General features: G+C 35.0%; 1 protein-coding gene across 2 annotated transcripts in view; it reads left to right on the top strand.

Annotated features, from left to right (window-relative positions):
* The window catches only part of LOC132680702 (cadherin-10), a 172736-nt gene that overhangs the window by 15928 nt on the left and 130521 nt on the right, over window positions 1-26287 (top strand). For both annotated transcript variants that reach the window (XR_013554672.2, XM_060634396.3), the window contains exon 2: window positions 19532-19887. Coding sequence is in view for 1 of the 2 variants with exons in the window: in XM_060634396.3 (XP_060490379.2) it covers window positions 19657-19887 (231 nt within the window). In the remaining variant the exon portion in view is untranslated. The remainder of the gene's footprint in view (window positions 1-19531; window positions 19888-26287) is intronic.

Here is a 26287-nt window from a genome sequence, read left to right as displayed (position 1 = left end):
CTCTTTATCATTTCCCACCTTTCTTCCCTACCCTAAATGCACAGAAGCCCAGGATCCCACAATCTTCTTGAGTACTTGGACTGAAGAAAATAAAATTAAGGATGAGAAAATTGCCAGGAAGTATTTATTGATGCTAGTATGAAGATTTTACCAGAAATAAATCAATATATAATGTCTATATTCAGGGATCATAATTCCAGTTGGTAGAGCTATTTAACATTGCCATTCAGAGAAAATGTAATGTTTTATTCATAAGTTTTTTTTAAATAGAGGCCAAACATTCATATTTATAATATGAAAAAAATATTAATATTTAAATATCTACCTCTAAATTTAATCAACTGCAATTAGCATAGGGGAAGTAAAAATACAGATGACCCTAGTCAGCGCAATTTTTAAATGGACTATTTTTTAAATGTCTTGTATATTGAAATTAAGATTAAGGAATTCAATTTCTATTTAAGAAGTTATTTAATATGATGTTATTTTCTATAGCCCTACACAGGCATCTTAAGTATTTTTGCCTTATTTTTCCCATTTATATAATTAGAAATCTAATTCACAGCTTTTTAAGAATTAACAGCTTTTGTGAAAGTACCTTGCTCAGTGGTTGGAATGTAATAATTGGTCATATATGAAATTTGATTTTCCAGAACTATCTCCAGATAAAATTAGATCCTACAAAGAAAGATCAGCTAGCTAAAAATGTCCAGTGTATGTGTATCAATATGGAATATTTCTGAGTCCAAGACCCCCTTAAAATATGCTAATGAATTTTTGTAGTGTTTATTTATTTTTGAGAGAGAGAGAGCAAGCAGGGGAGGAGCAGAGAGAGAAGGGGACAGAGGATCCAAAGCGGGCTCTGTATGAGTCACCCAGGCACCCTGATGCTGAGAACTTTTAATGGGTTCACTTCCCTGCTCTTCTGCTCCACACCACTGTCTTCCATTATAGTACCTACCAGATGTTATGGCCTGAATTCTGGACTGGTAGGGGAAGAGATGAACAGATATCTGACAGCTAGTGGTGTGATTAGTAATTCTGATGGGTGCCTGATCATGGAGGCAAAGCCAGATGACCAGGGGAATTAGGAGATGGTCAGCAGTGGTGAGGATGACTGAAGCCAGCTGAGAAATGTCTGTATGGGGAAGAATCTAGTAGGGGAGATCAGAAAGCGGAACATTGTAGGGTTGCTCTCATAGTCTTGTGGTGGCAGTGCCTGATCTGGGATACCTGTTGGTCTCTGTTGCAAAATACCTAGTCCTTAGAAACTACATGGTAATTATTTGAAGGATGATCATTTTGGTAGATAACCCCAGAGTTGTGCTGGCGTCTGATGTAGTATGGTTGGCTTATGATTGTCTGGTAGGATCCTATCATAATCTTGGGGCTGAAATCTGTGGTCTCACTTCCTTGTCTTTTCTTAATCTCCCTTTTAATGTTTGTTCTGGTTCACGAATTACTTCCTCAGAACATGCTCGATTGTATAGGGCTCTGTCAGGCTGCCTTCCCACTCACCCACCTAGGCACATTCATCAGCCATTTCTATCTACCACCCAGTCTGTGCCTCTAACTCTTCCTCCCCAGTCCTCAGCCACACCTTAAGGGTGTAGACTAGAGGCCTAGAAGAGGAAGAAATTATCAGGAGTCAGGAGCCTAACGTCTTTGACCACTTGCCATTCTGTTTGTTTTCCTGAGAGCGCTTCTTCAGAATTCGAAGTGATTTCCTCCTTTCCAGTGGAGTGAGAATTCTGCATTTTATCCTTAGTTCTCTCCATTCTGAGGTAAAGCTTTACAAGTTCAACAGTTACTGACTTTCAAGGCATTTATTCTACAGATATACTAAAGAAAATACAGTTGGAAACGCAGTGCTAAATAACACAACTTTATTCTATCCAAACCCTTGGAGCCTAACACCCAAAACTTCCAGCACAAAGAACGGTGTTAAAGTAATTGGGGGTAGCATTTAGCAACATGTGTCATGAGGAATTCTTTAAATGCACAAACCTCAATAACTTTAAAAAAGCTGCATATTCAGTTTATATTGTTAATATCTCTTTTTTCCTTTTGAACATTAGGCTTGTTTAAAAGAGTGTTGTACTTTAAATCCTGATTGTATTTTACAGTATCTGGTTTATACTAAGTGTTAAATAGCTGTTCATTGAATGAATTGATCAAGTGATGGGATAACAAAGATTTTAAATGTTTTTCACAAATATTGAGACCATGTGATGTGCACTAATACATTCTATTTTGAAATCTTTTGCTAAAATATTCAGATCGTAAGTAAATGAAGCCATTAAAGAACAACATATTGTGTTTACAGGTAGTAAGAAAAGTCAAGAAAGATGGCTCATTATGCTAACAGAATCCATTACTATTCTGTATCTTTTCTCATTACCACTGGTTTAAAATGGTATGATTTGCAATCTGTTTATTTGTAAGAATATGTCTATGTTATTAAAAAATACAAAATATTGTGTCACATACACTGTTTAGTGTACTTCCTCCTAATACTAACATTTCTTGTCAAGGATATTTCAGTAGCAAACTGAGGATTCCAAACATTGTCAGGGAGCTAAAATAGCCAGGTTGATGTTATCAAATAAAAACAAAATAAACCAAAAGAAGGCTTGTTTTAAATATAAAATCACCTTTACAAAAATATTGAGTTGATAATTTTTTATCGCAAGATAATCTTAATATTTAGGTCAGGCTGAGATATACTGTTTAAAGTATTAATAAAACACTGTTATGAAAAGCATCATAGAGTATTTGCTTTTGCTTCAATATTAACAAAACTTCCATTTGTATGATCTCAGATGAAAAATTCTTCCTAGCTCTGTGAATGATTCATAATTCAATTCCTTTCAAGAAATTATTAATTTTATTTTTTTCGATATCATTTGGAAAGGTATAACTAATAGGCACCCCTAGAGAGCAAGATATAAAATACAATATATGGAATTCTAACTCATAGCTCTTGAACTTCTCTGGGATTCACAAGAAAGTTTTAGAAAGCTTACATGTGAGTCATAAAAATATTATTCCTCATTTGTAATTTATGTTAGAAATTTGCATGTGAATAATGTGGGAACGGTAGAAGTCTGGTGGTATCTTTCATAACTTTCGTTCTTATTTATAATGCAACTCTGTCGAGTTTGTTTCCCTAGTTGCCTTTCCCTAAAATGTGCCCTTCCCTATTTTTGTCCTGTTCCATCAAATACTTGTAAATCTAAATCCCTCTGAGCATAACTTCGCACCTTTGCATCTGTCTCTAAGGGAAAATGTAATCTTCCTTCCGTCATCTAATTAGCAGTGGGAGTCTCTGTGCTGTAGGCTCCATCATAGACACAAGTGTGATGTGCCAGTGCGCTGACATCAATGAACACTTTATTAAATTACACACCCCTCTACGCAGGAACGGGCTCAGAGCCCTAATATTTTATGCACTATTGCACTGGCTCCCTGTTTTCTGAAACTGTGAGTATAAGGCCAAGCTAGGGTTATAAAGTCTTGGTGAGATTATGTAGATATAAAAAAGATACATGGCACACTCTTATGTGTTAGGTTTAATGTTTATTTTTGAGAGAGAGAAACAGCGTAAGTGGGTGAGGGACAGAGAGAGCAGGAGACACAGAACTCAAAGCAAGCTACAGGCTCCAAGCTGTCAGCAGAGAGCCGGATGTGGAACTCTAACTCACGAACCGTGAGATCATGACCTGAGCTGAAGTCGGATGCTTAAGTGACTCAGCCACTCAGGCACCCCTTAGGTGTTAGGTTTAGTCTGTTTTAACAACTGATAACTAGCTAGAATTAAAGAATAACAGGAAGAAAGATGGGGCATATAATTTAGTGCCTCTTTTTCTTTGGACCACCGATGTCTCAGGAGAATAAAGCAGCCACTGATCTGAATAAAATTTCAAAATGATAAACCTTTCCTGGAATACTCCATCTTTAGATTTATAAATAGTATGTTGTAGTTAGTTTTCTGGAATGGATACTTATAAAAGTATACATTCTTAATGCTTTTAAAATTATTAAAATGTTTAATATATGATAAAGGTAAGTACAATGAAGCTAAATATCCTTTTTGAAAAATGAAATTTATCCTATTTAATAACCATCCTGACAGGTGCGAGGTGAAATCTCATTGTGGTTTTGATTTACATTTCCCTGATGATTAGTGATGTTGAACATCTTTTCATTACCTATTAGCCATCTGTACGAAGGTCTAATTTACATATAGTAAACTGATCCTTTTTAATGTAAAATTCTATGAATTTTGACAAATGTATACAGTTGTGTAAGTACCACCACAGAAAAGATAGAGAACATTTCCATCTCCCCAAAATGTTCCCTCATGTCACTTTGTGGTGATCAAGTCCCTGCAACCACTAATCTTTTGTGTTTTGAGTCTTTATACTTCTCTTTTTTCAAGAATGAAAAATTGAAAATATGACAAAAATGTCATATACATGGTTATGCACTATATATGATTTTAAGTCCACTCAGCATAATGCATTGGAAATTAATCCGTGTTGCTATATCAATAGTTCCTACTTTCCTAATGACAAGGAGCATGGCAGTGTATGGCTGCACCAAAATGTCTTTGTCCATCACACATTTGAGGACATTCAAGCTGTTTCCAGATTTTGATGATAAAGAATAATGAATAATCATTATTTAATCATTTACATATACTGTAGTTTTGTGTCAACAAGTATGTTTATTTCTCCTGAACAAATACCTAGAATGAGAATGTTAGATCAAATGATGAGTGCATGTGTACCATTTTAAGAAATCTCGTTTTTTTCTCTAAAGTGGCTATAGGCAGTCCCAGCCCCCAGCACAGGGCTCAGTAAGTGAATTATTGAATGAATGAATCTTTCCACAATGGTAAGGAGCCTGCAAGAAAGAGTGTTAGTGTAGAATTTGTATGTGGGCTCATCACACCCCACAGCTGTAATCTTGTCACTGGCACTTCTTGGGGTGTCTGAACTCTCCAGGGAAGTCCCTCTTTAAAGGTGGTATTGGGGGAGAGACTGGAAGGTGGCGGCGTAGGAGGACGCTGGGCTCACCTCGTCCTGCTGATCGCTTAGATTCCACCCACATCTGCCTAAATCACCCAGAAAACTGCCAGAAGACTAGCAGAATGGACTCTCTGGAGCCAAGTGTAGACAAGAGGCCCACGGAAGAGGGTAGGAAGGGCGGAGAGGCAGTGCGCGCTACACAGACTGGCGGGAGGCAGCCGGGGCGGTGGAGGGGCAGCCTGCCGGGCAAGGCAGAGACCCCGAGTCTGGCTTGCAAAAACGGAGGGGCAGGACTACGTGAGTTCTGACAGCCAGCGGGACTCAACATCTGGAATGTTATAAGTCAACAGCTCTGCTCTCGGAGAGCGGAGAGCGGGAGGGTGAGAGGACACTGGGAGGGAGAGGTATTGAGCCCGGGAGGACAGAGCTCAGCTCGGTGGGGAACAAAGGTGCTGGGAAACACCATCTCCCTCCCCCATCCCCCAGCCGAAATCCCAAAGAGAGCCAGTTCCGGTCACCGTACTTGCTGCAAACATCCAACACTGTGCTTCTGTGGATCCATCCTTCCAACCGGTCTGCCTCCCTCCCAGTGCTGCAGGGCCCCTTCCACAGGGGAATACTGATGGCAAAGCAAGCAAAGCCTGCCCCTCAAGGCCCCTGTGCATCTTGTGGATCCACCCTGGCTAATTCACCCTTGGCCAGATCGCATCGAAGCAGCACCACAAGCCTGGCAGTATGCAAATAGCCCAGACAGGGGCTACACCACTTCACAGTGAGTCCTGCCTCTGGGAGAGGGGAAGATAGGTACACACCAGTCTGACTATGGCCCCAGCAGTGGGATGAGGGCAGACAAAGGGTCTGACTGTGGCCCCGCCCACCAACACAAGTTACTCTGGACAGTATGGGGGAAGTGCCCTGCAGTTGGGAGCCACCCCAGGGACTACCCAAAATGACGAAATGGAAGAATTCTCCTCAAAATAAATTCCAGGATGTAGCGAAAACTAACGAATTGATCAAAAACGATTTAAGCAATATAACAGAATAAGAATTTAGAATAATAGTCATAAAAGTAATTGCTGGGATTGAAAAAAGCATAGAGAACAGCAGAGAATCTATTGCTACAGAGATCAAGGGACTAAGAAATAGGAGCTAAAAAATGCTATAAATGAAGTGCACCATAAAATGGAGGCAGCCATAGCACGTATTGAAGAGTCAGAGGAGAGAATAGGTGAATTAGAAGATAAAATTATGGAAAAAGAGGAAGCTGAGAAAAAGAGAGATAAATCCAGGAGTATGAGGGAGAATTAGAGAACTAAGTGATACAATCAAATGGAACAATATCCGTATCATAGGAATTTCAGAAGAAGAATACAGAGAGAAAGGGGCTGAAGTTGTACTTGAACAAATCATAGCTGAGAACTGCCCTGATCTGGGGAAGGAAAAAGGCATTGAAATCCAAGAGGCACAGAGAACTCCCTTCAGAAGTAACTTCAATAGATTTTCTGCATGACATATCATACTGAAATTGGCAAAATACAAGGATAAAGAGAAAATTCTGAAAGCAGCTAGGGATAAGCAGGCTCAAACTTATAAAGGGAGATGTATAAGACTAATGGCAGACCTATCTACTAAAACTTGGCAGGCCAGAAAGGAATGGCGGGAAATCTTCAATGTGATGAACAGAAAAAATATGCAGCTGAAATCCTTTATCCAGCAAGTCTGTCATTCAGAATAGAAGTAGAGATAAAGGTCTTCCCAAACAAAAACTGAAGGAATTCATCACCACTAAACCAGCCCTACAAGAAGTCCTAATGGGGATTCTGTGAGTGAAATGTTGCAAGGACCACAAAGCACCAAAGACATCACTACAAGTATGAAACCTACAGACATCACAGTGACTCTAAACCCATATCTTTCAATAATAACACTGAATGTAAATGGACTAAATGCTCCAAACAAAAGACATAGGGTATCAGAATGGATAAAGAAACAAGACCCATCGATTTGCTGTCTACAAGAGACTCATTTTAGACCTGAGGTCACCTTCGATTGAAAGTAAGGGGATGGAGAAGTATCTATCATGCTACTGGAAGTCAAAAGAAAGCTGGAGTAGCCATACTTATATCAGACAAACTAGACTTTAAATTAAAGACTGAAACAAGAGATGAAGAAGGGCATTATAAAAAAAATTACAGGGTCTATCCATCAGGAAGAGCTAACAATTATAAATGTCTATGCACTGAATACGGAGCCCCCAAATATATAAAACAATTACTCACAAACATAAGCAACCTTATTGACAAGAATGTGGTAATTGCAGGGGACTTTAATACCCCACTTAAAACAATGGATAGATCATCTAGACACAGGATCAAGAAAGAAACAAGGGCCCTGAATGATACATTGGATCAGATGGACTTGACAGATATATTTAGAACTCTGCATCCCAAAGCAACAGAATATACCTTCTTCTCGAGTGCACATGGAACATTCTTCAAGATAGATCACCTACTGGGTCACAAAACAGCCCTTCATAAGTATAAAATAATTGAGATCATACCATGCACACTTTCAGACCACAATGCTATGAAACTTGAAATCAACCACAGGAAAAAGTCTGGAAAACCTCCAAAAGCATGGAGGTTAAAGAAAACTCTACTAAAGAATGAATGGGTCAACCAGACAATTAGAGAAGAAATTTTAAAAAATATATGGAAACAAATGAAAATGAAAAGACAACAATCCAAACGCTTTGGGATGCAGCAAAGGCAGCCCTGAGAGGAAAATACATTGCAATCCAGGCATATCTCAAGAAACAAGCAAAATCCCAAATACAAAATGTAACAGCACACCTAAAGGAAATAGAAGCAGAACAGCAAAGACAGCCTAAATCCAGCAGAAGAAGAGAAATCATAAAGATCAGAGCAGAAATAAACAATATAGAATCTAAAAAAACTATAGAGCAGATCAATGAAACCAAAAGTTGGTATTCTGAAAAACAGAATTGATAAAAGTCTAGCCAGGCTTCTCAAAAAGAAAAGGGAGATGACCCAAATAGGTAAAATCATGAATGAAAAAGGAATTATTACAACCAATCCCTCAGAAGTACAAGCAATTATCAGGGAATATTATGAAAAATTATGTGCCAACAAACTGGACAACCTGGAAGAAATGGAAAAATTCCTAGGCACCCACACACTTTCAAAACTCAAACAGGAAGAAACAGAAAACTTGAACAGACCCCATAACCAGCAAAGAAATTAAATCAGTTATCAAAAATCTCCCAACAAATAAGAGTCCAAGACCAGATGGCTTCCCTGGGGAATGCTACCAGACATTTAAAGCAGAGATAATACCTATCCTTCTCAAGCTGTTCCAAAAAATAGAAAGGGAAGGAAAACTTCCAGACTCATTCTATGAAGCCAGCATTACTTTGATTCCTAAACCAGACAGAGACCCAGCAAAAAAAGAGAACTATAGGCCAATGTCCCTGATGAATATGGAAGCAAAAATTCTCAATAAGATACTAGCAAATCGAATTCAACAGCATATAAAAAGAATTATTCACCATGATCAAATGGGATTCATTCCTGGGCTGCAGGGCTGGTTCAACATTCGCAAGTCAATCAATGTGATACATCATATTAAAAAAATAGAAGATAAGAACCATATGATTTTGTCAATCGATGCAGAAAAAAACATTTGACAAAATTCAGCATGCTTTCTTAATAAAAACCCTCGAGAAAGTTGGGATAGAATGAACATACTTAAACATTATAAAAGCCATTTATGAAAAGCCCACAGCTAATATCATCCTCAATGGGGAAAAACTGAGAGCTTTCCCCCTGAGATCAGGAACCCGACAGTGATGTCCACACTCACCACTGTTGTTTAACATAGTTTTGCAAGTGCTAGCATCAGCAATCAGACAACAAAAGGAAATCAAAGGCATCAAAATTGGCAAAGATGAAGTTAAGCTTTCACTTTTTGCAGATGACATGATATTATACATGGAAAATCCGATAGACTCCACCAGAAGTCTGCTAGAACTGATACATAAATTCAGCAAAGTCATAGGATACAAAATTAATGTACAGAAATCAGTTGCCTTCTTATACACTAATAATAAAGCAACAGAAAGACAAATAAAGAAACTGATCCCATTCACAATTACACCAAGAATCATAAAATTCCTAGGAATAAACCTAACCAAAGATGTAAGAGATCAGTATACTGAAAACTATAGAAAGCTTATGAAGGAAATTGAAGAAGATACAAAGAAATGGGAAAACATTCCCTGCTCATGGATTGGAAGAATAAATATTGTCAAAATGTCAATACTACCCAAAGCTATCTACACATTCAATGCAATCCCAATTATCTTTATGACCGATAATATATTTCCACGTTTGTACCTTTGAATAATTTTACAAATTAATGTCATGTCTCTTTGTACTTTTAGGTTTACCAGCAAGAACACAGATTGCTGTATAGTAAATCCCGATTTAGTGCATATACTACACATTCACATAGTAGGACACTCTGAAGTGTGTTGTGATTGCACGCTATTTATTCGTACATGCACAGGTCTTCACATAAGTAAATTTGAAAGGAAATGATCTTTAAGGGGTTTTTCCTTCTAGCTATAGAAGTTTTTCCTTGATGTTCTTCCAAGAATGCATTAAATGAGGAATGACACCCTACCTTGGTAAGGAATTCCTAATAAAATTCTCAAGCTCTTTCTCCCCATCTCTTCATTCATTGCTTTTCAGAAGCAGTTTAAGCCCTGGATCAAAGAAAATTGGGTACCAGATGGGTTTTATCCTAACATCTTTAAGTTACCCTGAGAGCATTCTTGCTACCAATTTCCACACAGTGAAATAAATCCTAGCTACAGTAGAATGAGACTTCCAGGAAGCAGCAGGTGTAATGTCACAGCTGTATTAGCACTGCTAACTTGATCGAGGATCACGTTACATCTGGGACTGTCACAGTCGCTACTGAAGTTACAAAGGCTGCTGAGAGTGAAGCAAAAACTCTTGGGTGCTATTCTTTAGCTTATTAATGGGAATCTTAGAGAAAATGGCCACACTAACTTATGTGTCTCACTCACCAATGCTTCTCTTTACTCCTGCCACATGCTTTATTGACCCACTGCACCCAGTTTTTGTGTGCTTTGTCTGTTTTTGCTAATTATCATGTTAAAATTTTAGCATGTGGCTTAGCTGGAGAAGTATATTACTGGTTTGCGTGCAGGTCACACTCTGGGGGAATAAAATTCATTTCAAAGGGCTTCGCTTAGAGGGAAATTTTAATCTGAGAAGAGTAACAAGGATTGGAGCTTCTTGGAATTCTGTCTGCATTTGTAACATTCCTAGCAATGTTTGATAACTTATCTGATACTTTGTGTTACGTATTTCATTTAAAAATCATATATTGATTTCCTATTTGACTGATGTTTTATGTGAGTTCTGTGATGTTGTATATAAACAGGATATGAGCATAAAATGGTACAAATGGTCGTTGATGCCATGTTGTACATTTTAGAAAAATAAATCGTTTCCTTTTCATTGAAATATTTTAGAATAATAATATTCAATTCCAAAAATATTTATTGAATAGTTTGTGCAATCCATTTATGTGTAACTTTTGATTCAAGACATAAAACCATGCTTTAAACCTACAATCTAAACAGAGATACATATGCAAACACATACTTAAAATAGAGTGATAATGTTCAATTTAGAATTATATATTTCCTATGACATTAGAGCACAGTAGGTAATGTGTAATGAATGCTTGGAAAATAGGATTAAGCATATGGACTCATATTATTTGAGTCCTAAGTGTAGGGCTTTGATTCAGTTATTTCACATAGTGCTTTTTACTAGATGCATAAAATGGTATCAGATGCATAAAAAGGAAGTATTTAGTATGCGCTGGCTCACTTAAATTGTATAAACATACCTGAAAAATGTTCTTTTCTTTCTCAATGTTGAAATTTCATTAGGCTGTATTGGTGCTATAAACCTCTAAAGGATTAAAATTATTCATCCATAGAGCCTTGGATTGGGTCTTAATAATCTTCAGGATTTTCTATTGTTATAAATGGTAAAATTAAAGAAAATTTAGGAAAATGGTACATTAAAATCTTAACATAATCAGCTGACTGAAGAATGACTAATTCCTTTTATTAGCCAAGGATGGATTACAGCTCAATGGATCATCTGTGATGTGTAGAGACCTAATTAATTATTGAGATGAGTCAAAATGTCTATTATATTTTGTGATCTGCCATTCTTTGCTTACATATATAAATAAAATTAATATGTTTTAGAGAAAAATGGTTTTGATAAATATTTTAGAAGAATAATGAAACTCTGTGATTGTAAAAGTGAAATGAAATCCAAACATTTGAAAATGTAAATCTAAAGGAAAACAGAGTTTGTAGCATGATCAGAATAATTGCTGTAGTGTACTGACTTTAATCAAACAGATCTTTCAGATTAAAAAAAAAAATTCTGGAATAAACTTGATTATTTGGAAATAATCATTATCTTCCCGCAATAATCACCTTATATTTTATTTTCTTGAAAGTGTAACAGGACACATACCTGAGCTGTGAGTCGTTAAACAAGGGAAAGTCATAAACACATTCTGAAGATGACTTAGGTTTAGAGAGTCCTTCGATTTTTCTATTCAAAGTGTGTAGGCCAGACTCATTGGCCTTACAGGGGAGCTTGTTAGAAGTGAGGAGTATTGTGCCCCACCCAAACCCACTAAATGAGAACACTGACTTCTAACAGGAGCCCCAGGAGATGTAAATGTACATTAAGGTTTGCAAAGCACTGGTCTAAAGGAATTACGAGAATGCAGAATGAATGCTCAGCGATGGTTCAATGATTCTTGTGATACTCATGTGAAATTATTTTTGAGATTAAAATACGTTACTGGGGTTTTGAAAGGGCTTCTTGAAAATAAATTTATTAACTGGAAATAAAATTATATAATTTCATTAATTTTTAGCATTTTCATGGCAAGAAATAGTTTAACTTTGGTCTCAGCCCATTTGAGTCCTTCTAATTATAGTTCCGTTTACAATGATATTTTCATATTCTAAACTTTAGCCTTTATTTTTCACCAGAAATAACCCAACCGATTCAGAAAGACTTTTTTAAAACATATTTTTTACTTAATAAAGAAATGTTGGAGTGCCTAGTTGGGCTCAATTGGTTAAGCATCTGACTTGATTTCAGCTCAGGTCATGATCTCATGGTTTTGGGGATCGGGCATCATGTCTCTCTCTCTCTCCCTCACTATCTGCCCCTCCTCCACTTGTATGTGAGTGCTCTCTCTCTCTCTCTCTCAAAAATGCATAAATAAACTTAAAAAAAAAGAAATGTTTACTCACACACCTATATATACACAGTAACAATTCACTAGTGAGGGAAATTCAATAAAGTATAAATACCTAGACAAGATTCAGAATTATGTATTAGTGAGGGAGTAGTTTATGTACATAAAAAGTTACATATCAGGCTTGAAACTAAATAACCAATCAGAAATAATGTAAAAAATATATATTTTTAAATATCACTTGGTTCCATGTTATTATCCTGGTAGTTAGATATATTTAAAATTTTTAATTGATTTGGGTCAGGGTGAAGTGGTTTTTGGAAAATTAATTTAGCTAATACCCCGCAGGATATGTTTTAAGTAAAAAAAAATGAAGGTTAAGGAAACCTGTTAGTGTACATTTTTTGCATGAAATGATGACATAAAATAGTGTGTTGGTTCGCTTGCTCTCTGCCTCTCTCAAAAAAAAAAAAAAAAAAACATAAGGGTTCCTGGGTGGCTGAGTTGGTTAAGAGTCAACTCTTAATTTCGACTTAGGACTCGGGTCATGATCTCAAGGTTGTGAGACCCAGCCCTACATCAGGCTCCCTGCTGAGTGTGGAAACTGCTTAAGATTCTTTCTGTCCCTCTTCCCTTCCCCTGCTCACTTTCACTCTTTCTCTTTCTCTTTCATAAATAAATAAATAAGTAAAATAGTGTGTTGTCACATACAATAGGAAGGAAAACAAAAAAAAAGAGCTGACCACTATGAAGAAGAAAACAAAAACAAGGGTATATATTGACAGACTATGTTGGAGATGGGCTTGAATTAATGGAAGTGTCAAAGATGTTCCACATTTTGAGTTTAGTGAAAGAATATTTATTTGTGATATTTATAATGAAAGAGCAATATGTTGAAAAGTCTAAAACTGGGTTTCTAGCTGCATAGACCATACCCAGGAAGAATTTACATGGGACAAATTAACTGTTGGTTTGTTTCATACAATTCTCTATTTTTATTTTATGTGTGTGTTTATGAATTGTTTATTTTTTGCAGCATTTTTAGGTTTCCAAGAAATTTAAGAGGAAGGAACAGAGATTTCTAAAATACATAGCCTCTCCCATTAACATTGCTTACTAGAATGGTATATTTTCTTACCAAGGAATAACCTATATTGATGCATCACAATTGCTCAAAGTCCATAGTTTACCTTATGGTTCACTCTTGGTGTTATACATTCTATGGGTTTAGACAAATATATAAGGATGGATGTGTAAGGTTTTGGAGGATTCTACTGGTATATCTTCTTGATCAAAGACTCTTTTCTCAGCCATGTCCAGTCTACTAATGAGCCTAATCTTTTATGTGACAGTGTTCTTTATTTCTTGCATTTCTTTTTAGTTCTTTCTTAGGATTTCATCTCTTTACTTATGTTGCCCATCTGTTGTTAATATGCTATCTACCTGATTCATCAGAACACTTAATATATTGACCACAGTTACTTTAAATTCCAAGTCTGATCATTCCAACATTCCTGCCATGTCTGATTCTGATGCTTGCTGAGTCTCTCCAGTTTGTGGGTTTTTTTTTTGTTTTTTTTTTTTTTTTTTTTGTCTTTTGGTATCCCTTGTGATTTTCTTCTTGATAGCTGGTTATATTGTACTGGAAATGGAACTGCTGTAAATGTTCCTGTAGTAATGGGATGTTTAAGTGTGGGGATGGGGGAAGTGTTCTATAGCCTCTGATTAGTAACTGTCTTTTAGTGAGCCTATGCCCCTATACTGTGAACTTCACAAGCATTCCTCATTTTTTTTTCCCTCTGTAGGAGAAACCTGAAGGCTATATGGGATTGAATTCTGTATTTCCCTTCCCTCAGGTCAGTTAGGCTTTGATAATACTCCAAGTTAGGCTCTGGTTAACTAGTTTCCCTGAGGGCAGACCTTGTTAGGAACACAGTGTTCGGAGGCATTTCAAAATATTTCCTTCCCTGTTGAAAGCATATGGGGATTTTTATGACATTTTACTGTAGGAAACTGGTGAGTCCCCCATAGGTAAATCTCCAAGTATTGAGGAGCACCTCCCCAAACAGCATGGCTGGGTCTCCTGGAGTTTTTAATTTTGAGAGTTGTGTGCACTAAGCCTCCATTAATTTGTCAATTATAGTTCAGTTTTCCTCTACCATTACTGGTTCTAAGATGGTTTCTGCTCCTGAGTCTCTGCTGGTAAGTCTTGTTTCCTTCTATTCACGTGTCTCTCTCTCCAATCTTGGGAACAGTAGTTTGCCCAGAGTCCTTCTGTCTCTTATGGATCCGAGAAGAATTGCTGGTTTTTTAATCTGTTCAAGTTTGTGTTGTGTTAGCTTGGAGTGGTAATTTCAAGCTCCTTACATGTGAAACCAAAAAATATCATTCTTTTTTATTGTTTAGTAACATAGCATTGTACAGATATACTCTAATTTGTTTATCCATTCACCTGTAACATTTGGCTTATTTCCAGGTTTTTTCTCTTATCCATATACTTCTGTAAACATTCATATACAACGTTTAAATGAGCATATACTTTCATTCCTCTTTTATAAATACCTGGGAGCAGAAGACTGGATTATATTGTAGATGTACTTTTACTGTTTTAAGCATCTACCAATCCTATTGCTACTGTAACAACTTACCACAAACCAAGTGACTTAAGACAACATAGATTTATGTTGTTGCATATCTAGAAGTCAAAGTCTAAAATCAAGGTGTCGAGGGGCCGTGTTCCATCTGGAAGCCACAGGGGAGAATCCACTGCTTTCCTTTTATAGTTTCTAAGCTTCCTGCATGCTGGCTGCTGCCCTCTTGCTCAGGGCACTCAGACCCCTTGCTTCTGTGATCTTATCTCTTACTATTGACTCTGATCCTCCTGCCTTCTTCCTACAAGGATCCTTATGATTACAATGATCCCACTTAAATAATCCAAAATACTCTCTTGAAATCTCTACAATCTTTCAATTAATAACATCTTCAAAGTCCCTTTTACATATTTACAGATTCCACAGGTACCAGGGATTAGAATGTGAATGTCTTTGAGGTGTCATTATTTCAGTCTACCACATTATCTTCCAAGGAGATTATATAATTTTACATTCCCATTAATAGTGTAGAATTGTTCTAGTTCCTCCACATTCTCACTAACACTCGTTAATAGTCACTTTATTTATTTATTTATTTATTTATTTATTGAGAGAGTGTGTGAGCAAGCAGGGGAGGGGCAGTGGGAGAAAAAGAGAAAAAAGAGAGAGAGAATCTTAAGCAGCACTGAGATTCCACCTTAAGACATGAGATCATAACCTGAGCTGAAATCAAGAGTTGGACACTTAACCAAATAAGCCACCTACGTGCCCCAATAGTTAGTCATTTTAATTTGCGTATCTCAGATAACGAACAACGTTGGATACCTTTTCATGTACATTTTTGCTTTCTATAGGTAAAAATGTCGGTTCAAATACTTTCCCCATTTTTTATTGGACTTTATGCTTTTTGATTTTTGGATTTTGAGCCTTCTTTGTATATTATAGATATGTCTATAACCAAATATAATATGATATTATATATTGTTGGCTTGTCTTTTTTTTAAATATATTTAAACATATTTTAATGATTTAAAATCATTAAGTAATGTATTTAACAGTGTTCAAGCTCATCAAGTTGTATAAATTAAACATGAACAGATTTTTGTATCTCAATCATATCTCAATAAAGTGGTTTAGAAATAAAAATAACAACAAAATATGAAAATATTAGGGTAATATTTGATAAAAAGTAAGCAAGATCTGTACACTGAAATCTCTAAAACATTACTGAGATGAACTCATTGATGTAGAGATATATAGGGTTTTTAGGTCAGAAGAGTCAATGTTGCTGTGATGGCCATTTTCCCCAAATTTATCTAAAGATTCAATGCAATCCCAGTCAAATCCTCACAGGCTTTTATATAGAAATTTCAAGGTAATTATAAAATTTAAATATAAAATGCAAATGTAGACATATATAGACACACATATGTAGACAAACTGATTTTTGACAAAAGCACAGAGGCAATACAGAGGAGAAAGAATGGACTTTTCAACAAATGGAGCTTGGGAAACTAGATATTCATATGCAAAACAAAGAACTTCAATTCATATCTCACACTATATACAAAACTTGATTCAAGTTGGATCATAGACCTAAGTGTTAGAACTAAGACAATAAACCTTTGAAAAGAAGACATGAGATGAATCTTCTTGATCTTAAGTTAGGCATAGATTTTAAGTTTATTTATTTGAGAGAAAGAGAGAGAAAGAGAATGGGAGAAAGCACAAGCAGGCGAGGGACAGATGAAATATCGAACTAAGGTGAGATCAAGAGTCAGATGCTTAGCTGCCTGAGCCACCCAGGTGTCCCCAAAGATTTTTAGATATGGGACCAAAAGCCCAATCAAATAAAGTAAAAAAAAAATCATAAATCAAAAAAATCAAAATTTAAAACTTTTGGGAGCACCTGGGTGGTTAAGCGTCAGACGTCAGCTCAGGTCATAATTTTGTGGTCTGTGAGTTTGAGCCCCACATCAGGCTCCGTGCTGACAGCTCAGAGCCTGGAGCCTGCTTGGGATTCTGTGTGTCCCTCTCTGCCCCTCCCCTGCTTGCTCTCTGACTCTTTCTCTCAAAAATAAATTAAAAAATCATTAAAAAAATTAAAACTTTTGCTTTTAAAAATTTTATTTAATCTTGTCATCATTTGAAATGGTTTATCAAATATTTAATTCATGTAAAATATATTTTTAACATATTTTAATTATTTTAAATCAGTATTAAATAATACATTGTACTATAGACCCTACAGGAAACTTATTAAATAATAGAAACCAGAAAAATGATGAAAAAAAAATTCCATGCGTATGTAGAGCTCCAATTATTTACTAGCAATTTTCACAGTTTCATCTCCACCTGCTTATTCCCCAAAATATTGATGCTTAAACTTTTAAAATTATAGATAGTTATAATTGCATTGAAAGTGATCGCCAATATATCTTATAGTTGCTGGAATATATTTTTAAAATGAAAAAAAAGAGATGAAATGAGAATGTTGCTTCAGTAAGTGTTAAAGCTTTCACAGAAAGTAGATACAGTAAATTATACACACTGCCCTCTAATTTTTAGGAACAGTGAAAGTTTCTGGAAATATTATCTATCGTGCCCTGTTACATAAAAAGACAAACATTGGTTTGGTACATGTTCCTATTACTTAGAATCCAATCAATTTAAGTTTCTGTAATGTCAGTGCTTTGTAAGGTAAAATCATTGTATGTATCAGATAATTTCTATACTCCAAGTATAGCAATACATGATTTTTTAATACAGTTTACATCTGTCATTTTGAATGCTTCACATGCTGTAGAGAACTCCACTGTCATTTAATACACTCAAGGGAATACTGCTTCACCATTAATCTTATTTGTAAAACATGTTTGCATTAACTTTTAAATCTTCTTAATAAAAGAAAACCGAAAAGAATAAGCAGATTGCTAACAGATTATTGTGGATGAAAGCATAAATGTCAGTGTCAATGCTGCAGGACTTAGAATGCTTGCCATATTAGAGAAAAGGAACTCAATCCTTCGGTACGAAAATTACTTTTTTATAAGAAATGTTTTATCCTATTCTGAAATAAAATCCTTACCTAACAGGAAACAAACAAAGAACAATCTATAGAGAAGATTTTAAAATAAAAACAAGATTGTGAAGATTAACAGTAATATAAACAAAGAATAAAATAAAGTAATCATGATTTCAAAAATGTATTTCCATACATAAGTGTTGGAGCATAACTACATAGAAAAAGGAATGGTACTCAGATTTTTTAATCAACTTACAATATATTCATTTATTCAATTAAAATGTTTATTGATCATCTGCTGTAAGAGTCTGTTATACAGTAGCAAAACAACCCATGGGATTACAGCAGGGAGACAGAATGCATCCCGAATAAAATAAAGCATTTATAGTATATGGGTATATATGGAATGTTAGGGGAGGATTCAAGAAAGACCTGAAGGAGGCAAGAAGTCTAACCAAGTGGACCTCTATGTGGAAAAACATTACAAATAGAAGGAAAAAGTAGAAAGTTCTAGTTTAGGAGAGGAGAATATGAAGTGTATTGCAAGGTGAAAGAAGAAGGACACTTTGGCTGGAAAGGAGTCAGTTTTAGGAGGTGACACGGGGGATTGGGGTAAAATATGAGGTCAGAGAAGTGACCAGTAGTCATGAAATCAAGTACAGAATTGTAGGTTTTTGTAAGGCATTGGGTTTTAATCAAAGTGAGAGGAGACTTCATGTGAGTTTTTTGTTCAGATAAGTGACATAATCTGATTTATATTTAATAGGGTTACCTGGGTTGAGGAAGCAAGCAGAGGGAGGGAGGTGGAGAGCAGCCTGGAATCTATGGCCCTCCCTAGTCAGGCTGGGGCAGTGTGGAGTTCTAGTCTCAGAACTTTTCTAGTGGGAGTACAGCTGACAATGTCATTCACTCCCTCTACACAGTAGTATGAATTATATTACAAATGGATCTACTTTAGTAGTGATTTTTTTCTACTTTAAGAGGGAAGAGAGAACTTTTCAGCCAAAGGCACTTCAAGTGTTTTATTTGTTCTTATATTGCTTTTACCTTTGAGCAGAATTAAATTGGAAGAAACTGCTGCTGTTTAAAAACATTCAAATATCATTGCATCGCACAACAGATGCATGTTTTCTGTAGCTTTAATTAAATCAATATTTTGTTTTCAGTTTTTTAATTTATGTTGTTACTCTGAAAAAATTGATGTGCAAAATTAACTTCATCCCTACTCCATATAGGGATCATAATTCCTGAAAACTGTTATAATCACAAAAGAAAAAAGAAACAAAGCTTAATATGTCTCTTCCTTAAAATTTGTCTGAAAGACATTATTTACCATGATCTTTTCATAAATTGCTGACATGTTACTAGACAAGCAATATCTTCCAAAAGTAATCATTATTTTATAAAACAGCAGGAAAGTAGGTATTTTGTTTGCTACTAATCTTTATCAATTTCATATTTAAGGTAACAGGTAACATTCATAATGTTTTCAACTGACTTTTTTTTGTTTGTTTTTTTGTTTGAAGCTTTTGGAAACATGTCCAAAACATTGATGAGATGTTGGAAACCAGTTGAAACACAGTAAAATTCAACTCAATAAAATAGGACTGCTTTCTCTTCACCCACGTTGGAAATTTTCAAGAAGTGAACTATGACAATATACCAATTTTTGCTACTATTTCTACTCTGGGTATGCCTGCCACATTTCTGTTCTCCAGAGATAATGTTCAGAAGGACTCCTGTACCCCAGCAAAGAATTTTAGGTGCACGTGTACCTAGGAGTGATGGCAAAATTCTGCATCGTCAAAAACGTGGGTGGATGTGGAATCAATTTTTCTTACTGGAGGAATACACAGGATCTGATTACCAATACGTGGGCAAGGTAAGTTTGCACTGAAATGGCAAATATTTACATTCTTTCTTTACATGTCTTAGGAAAATTTGAAGGTTATCAAGATCATCATTCTTATAAATTTTATTCTCTAAATATCCATAAAGCAATTTTTGTTTATGGAATAGAAATTATAATTTGAAAAACCACAGAATAAATAAATACAGCATGGTAAAGGTAGAAATTCACTTGATAGAATTAATTCTGTCCATTTCCTCATGGATTAAAGAAGTACTAAAATTACGCTTTTAGAATTTGTAGTCAGAAATCAATGATAGTGAGAAAACTATACGTCAATCTGGCTACTTGAAATGACTAGATAGATAGATAGATAGATACATATGCAATGGTTCCCATCGCTCTTGATTTTCGCAGGGAGGAAAAGACATTTAAAAGTAGTTTAATATTCTATAGAATGAGAAAGCAAATGTCATTAAAAATATGACCTAAGGCCCAAAAAAATAGCTTTTTTATAAGAAAACTTATTTCAGATATGAGTGTTATTTACTTTTCTTAAGTCTCACTGTGGGCACATTTATATAAAGGAAAAATACATAGAAGACAAGCAGGTAGAAGTGGTTTACTTATTGCGATATGTGGACAGAGACAAGTTTCTACTCTATTCACTTATAAAAGTGAGGAAAATTAGTTGTGGTTGGGAGTCGAATGAAAAGTAACAATGAATGCTTGTGTGAACTATCTTCTATTCATTTTGAGTGTTCTTTTTTGGCACTATCTGAATGTAGTAGAAGTTAGTGTCTTAAGAAAGGTTTTGTGTTAATAGGCATGGTTATTATTTTTATGGACAGTATAAAAATATATCAAAGAAGAAAGGGAAACACTAGCAAGATAAAAGTAAATATAATCACATGTTAATACATCCTATGTTAACACTATAAAGTTATGATAGATACATTACCGTGATGGAGAATTTTGCGTTAACCTAAACTTTAATAGCTTCATCCAAACAATTAAAATGCGCTAATAATTTTTAATCCTCTAAGAAAAACTATTTTTAAAAGTTATGTAAAGTATTTTTTTTCATTGATTTTAAAACACTTTGATATGTTTTTTCATGTTCCAATTATTTCAGTCATCTTTAAATGTCTGGCAATATGGCATAGATGACATTAAAGGTTAAATGTTATATCAATTATAAGGAGAAGGAAAAGTGGCAGCAATCTGAGCAATATTACCAGAAAGCACACAGTAGCAGACTTATCACAGGTCACATCTGATTGGGTGTCCAAGATCAGTGGGTTAAGGTACATTTTATGGTTGTCGTGATAGGCAACTTTTAGTTAATGAAAGCAACCACATGAAAATATAATAACAGAAATCTACACCAAAGAAACTATACAGTAAATAATTTTCTTTGGTTCTTCCTGAACAAAGAGCTTATTTGGGTTATTCGCCTGTATTTCATTGATTGAATTGACCTGAGTTGCACTGGATTGAATTCCCAGAATCATCTGGTCCTGCTCGGTTCTTTGGGGGAGGGGGGAACTAGTCTAGAATTTAAATCCCTATGGGTAATTAAAACTGGTAATACTTGTATATGCATCTTGATATACAAACCAAATTTTATTCTTATTTACTCTGCTTGAAAAAGGCAAGTCAGAAAACTCTTTAATAAGAACAAACATAAGGAATTTATGGGATGTGTCCACTAGTTCCTTTCTATATAATATGTGCTGAATTACTAGATCAACAGAAATTTATTATATTCTGTAGCAATAAGCTTACTTCTAATGCCCAGAGTATCTATTTTTTGGTTTATATTTCAGGACCACTTTGTAGTTTGAATCATTTATTCATGTCATGACCTGTGAAATAGCTATTTAAACATTTTCCTTTTCTATAGTATAGTACTTGCATTAATTACTTATTATTTATATTGCATTAATTACTTATACAATTAAAAACCTTATTTAGATATAAACAGATTTGCAGATGTCAAAAAGGCAATGTGCAATATAGAATATTTTAATAAACATATACTACGATGGATATAAAACATTTTAAATTCCCTAAATATTCTTTCTAAAAGTACTTACAGTAAATCTAATACATATTTATCCTTTCTTTCAGAAATTTCACTTCCAGTTTTTACTACCTTTAAAGTAGGAATGTAACATTGATGCTTAATGATGTATCTAGGTTGGTTTAGATATATTAGTAATACATGTTCTAATTACTTGACATATGGAAGATAATGATAGACACCCCATTGTAGTGGGAAATATTTGAGAAGCTCAGAATAAGAAAATGGAGAGAATTACACTGATAGGGTGAGGACAAGACTGAAAGCACATGCATGAAGAGGGAATCTTTTTTTTTTTTTTTTTTTTTTTTAATACCAAACAATTTGCCAACCAAATCCTATAAAGAATAGATTGGTATATAATTTCTCAGATAAAAGCCCATTACTGATTAAGGGAAACAGAGGGAAAAACCTATTGCTTATCATTGGGTAAAAGCTGAGGGAAGCTTAGGAAAATCATATAATTGTGGAGCCTCTGTAGCTCAGTGGGTTAAGCAACAGGCTCTTGATTTTGGCTCAGGTCATGATCTCATGGTTTGTGGGTTCCAGCCCTGTGTCCGGCTGTGCATTGACAGTGTGGAGCCTGCTTGAGATTCTCTACTCCCTCTCTCTCTGCCCCTCCTCACTCCCACACTCTGTCTCCCTCTCAAAAATAAATAAATAAATAAATAAATAAATAAATAAATAAATGCACTTAAAAAAGAAGGAAAAGCATGTAATCAATGATCAGAAGACTTAGGATATAACCTTGTTTCTACTATTATTTTTCTCATAGTGGTTAAATCAACCTACTTCTCTTAGCCTTCATTCCTTCACGTATGAAATCAAACTATGATTATGTGAATGGTTTAATTTATATATTCATGTTATGTAATTATATATGTTAGTTTTATCCACATTAATTTTAATATATTCATCTTACTATATATTCATTTTTAATTTAATAATATTTTGCATTATAAAGTATATGAGAATTTTAAAATCCATTTAGAAAAAAAGAAGAAATAAACAGAGAGAAAGAAAGAGAAAAAGAGATAGATCAGTCGTCAAATTGTCATTGCCATGACTGTTATTAAGAAACCAAGCCAAGAGGCACTCGGGTGGCTCAGTTGCTTGAGCGTCTGACTCTAGATTTCGGCTCAGGTCATGATCCCAGAGTCGTGGGATTCAGCCCTGCATCAGTCTCCATACTGAGTTTGCTTAATATTCTCTCTCTCTCTCTCTCTCTCTCTCTCTCTCTCTCTCTCTCTCTCTCCCCCCCCCACCCCTTCCCACCCCCGTCCTGGCTCTTTCTCTCTAAAATTAAACAAACAAACAAGAAACAACAAAGCCAGCCAATAATGAACTCACTCAAAGCATTTCTTTGTTCAGCTCTTGAGGATCAAAACACATTTTCCTCTAACCATTCAATCAAATACATCCTGAACCAAAATATAATTGTCGTAAGTTATTTTTTTTTCTTTTCAGTGAGATAATAACAAAATTTGCCTTTAAGAAGTTTCCTTTATAGGATAACACCATGTCACCTCGCTTTAACTTCCATAGCAAGGGGTTTAAATTTGAACTTCAAGTAATCTACTTTTGTACTATGTTGCTTTCATTTTGCATCTTTCTATAGACATATTACATTTTTCCAATTTAAGATTTGAGAATCATTATAACTATAAACTATTTTTATTTAAGTATAACTTTTAATCACGGTTTCTTATTGCCTGATTCAATCACCCTGGACAAATAATTTCAAATATCTAGGTTCCAAATATTCAAACAATATACATAATGACATTAAACTAGATACTCTTATCTATACTACACTGTCTATTAATTAACATGAATTTAAACTATAAAAAACCTAGATACTCTTGAATTTACTTTAAGCTGTAACAGATAAACAGTGGTCAAAGAAATACTAATTTTATTTACTACAAAAATTTTGTATTCACTTTATATAATAATTACTCTCAAGTGGGGAAGAGCATGTTAAAATTAGACTTTTAATAAAAACCAGATACTGAGAAAAACCCCTAACACCCCCAAAAATTAATAACATATTTGGGTAATAATAACCTGATTTTGAGTGAGCATAGTAAGACAATTCACTCCAGGAAGTGAAAATATAATAATACTTTAAAAATAATTAGGGTAACTGTCTACATTTTTTGGTACAATAAAACCATCAGGTGGTGGCAGTAAAAGGGCTGCTACTGGGATCTAGTTGGCAGAATCCAAGTTTACTGCTAAACCCCGCAATGCATAGAACAGACCTCCATAAAATTTTCTAGTTCCAAACATCAAGTGTGCTAAGATCAAGAAATACTGTCCTAGTTTGCCAGTTTTTTTTACATTTTCCTAAATAGCTCAATCTTTATTTTAGTTCTTTCTGGGTTCTTTCTTCTGAACCTGCTCCCATTTGTAATTTTATTTCTTCCTTCCAGAGTTGCCATTAGTATTCACTTTCTGAAACGGACTTCTCTTAAGATCTCCTCTCCTTCATGTCCTATCTAATCTTGAAGTCATGCATTTGGTTCCCGCCTCTTAATCATCCTTTTCTGTAGACTTATGGGCTCCACAAACCCCCTAAAAATGAAGTATGCATTCATTCTTTCAGTAAATATCTAGAAGACCCACTACTCAGATATTAATTACTCCTATTAAGTATATAGTAGAGAAAATATAATTTCTCTGCTCACGAAGTATCTGCCTTTAAGAGAAGGAGAAAATAATAATTAAAGCTAACAGGAAGTTATGGGACTCTTTTAATCTCTGATAGAGCACAGAACCCAAAAGCCACCAACAAAAAAATAAGTACCAACTATCCCCCTGTTCTATTTCTGCAGTAATTTTAAGTAAAGTGGAAATGAAATTTTGGGATTTGCATCACATAAATCAATGTTATTAAAAGTCAAGATTGGAGAGCCAAGGTATATGCTTTTATTTTTTACTTATCTGTATTTCTTTGGAGCTCTTTTGATGTACAATGCCTCATAAAAAGTGATCACTGTAAATTTCTAGAAGAAAGATCTTCCAAAAACTGAAAAAAACATGATCCATGAAAGAATAACCTAACCTTAAACAAAATGCCAGAAATACCAACTGTGCCCACCGTATTAGACCAGGTTCCTTTCACCCTTAATAATGTAGGTACAATCAAGTCAAACCTGTTAACAGGGGAGAAAGAGTAGTTCTAGGATAGAGAACTATGTATCTATCTATCTAGGATAGAGAACTAGGATAGAGAGAGGAAGCTTCCCTGACCTCCCCACTGCAGTCTTTCAGGGGTGAGCAGATCTGAGTCGAGCACGTGGAGAAAATGCTACATAAGAGTTCAGAAATTGCAAACATTTTAATGGATGTTAAATATTATCTTCAGAGAGTTGGATATTTTAACGACTGTAATAACACTGTTCTTGACACTAAAAATTCCATGTGAATATTTCTTAAAAACAATCCAAATATGACCAAAAAAGACCTACATTAAACAAACAAACAAATGACAACAACAGAAAACCCTTTAACTGTTTAATATATAGAGATCTGATTTTAGTGGGCGGGGGCAGGCAGAGTGTTGGTATATGGTTATTTTCTATTTGAACCCTATTAATTGCAGCCACTAAAAGAATGAGGCATGAAACAAATAACACAGTAGACAATTTTAGATAGAAAAAGTCCTGGAAGAAAGTAAATGAGGATGATGTGACAGATATTGGCAGAGACTCCTTTAGGTTAGGTGGTTCTAGACCTTCCTGATGAGGGGACATTTGGATTTTTGGATGGATCAGGACATTATTTATCTGATATGCAAAGATCACAAAATAAGACAAATCTGAATTAGAGTGCTTAAGATCTTCTTATACTAATCTTCAAACAAGAGGTAATAAAAGCATTTTTAAATAGAAGCCTGGCCTGCGGAACATTGATAGTGTTTTCCTGGCAGACCACCTCTTGGTTTTTAATTCTCAAAATGCATACAATATTTATATCTTTCAATACAATGATATTTAAGCCAGAAGTTATATAGGGAAAATATGCTTGCATCCTCAAAGCTCACTATATTTTAACAAAGCAATATTTAGGAAGGTAGTTGAGTTGCATTCCAGATGCATTTGCATTGAGGATGAAACTTCAAAACCAGGCATAGATGATTTGAAGATATCAAAGGCTGTCAAAAAGAATGTGTATCCAAGTTTTATAACAGAGAGAAGCCATACTAATTCATATTAACCTCAGGTGATCAGGTAACACGGATTTAAGCATTTTACATATTAACATTATAGCACGTTATTCATATTATACAGATTTTAGTGTACTTTGGTTACTAAATTTTAGAATTGGTTTTGAGCTTAGATG

The sequence above is a fragment of the Panthera onca genome, chromosome A1 (genome assembly GCF_046562875.1).
Source record: "Panthera onca isolate mPanOnc1 chromosome A1, mPanOnc1 haplotype 2, whole genome shotgun sequence".
NCBI lineage: Eukaryota > Metazoa > Chordata > Mammalia > Carnivora > Felidae > Panthera > Panthera onca.
This window is presented reverse-complemented; position numbering and strand designations above follow the sequence as displayed.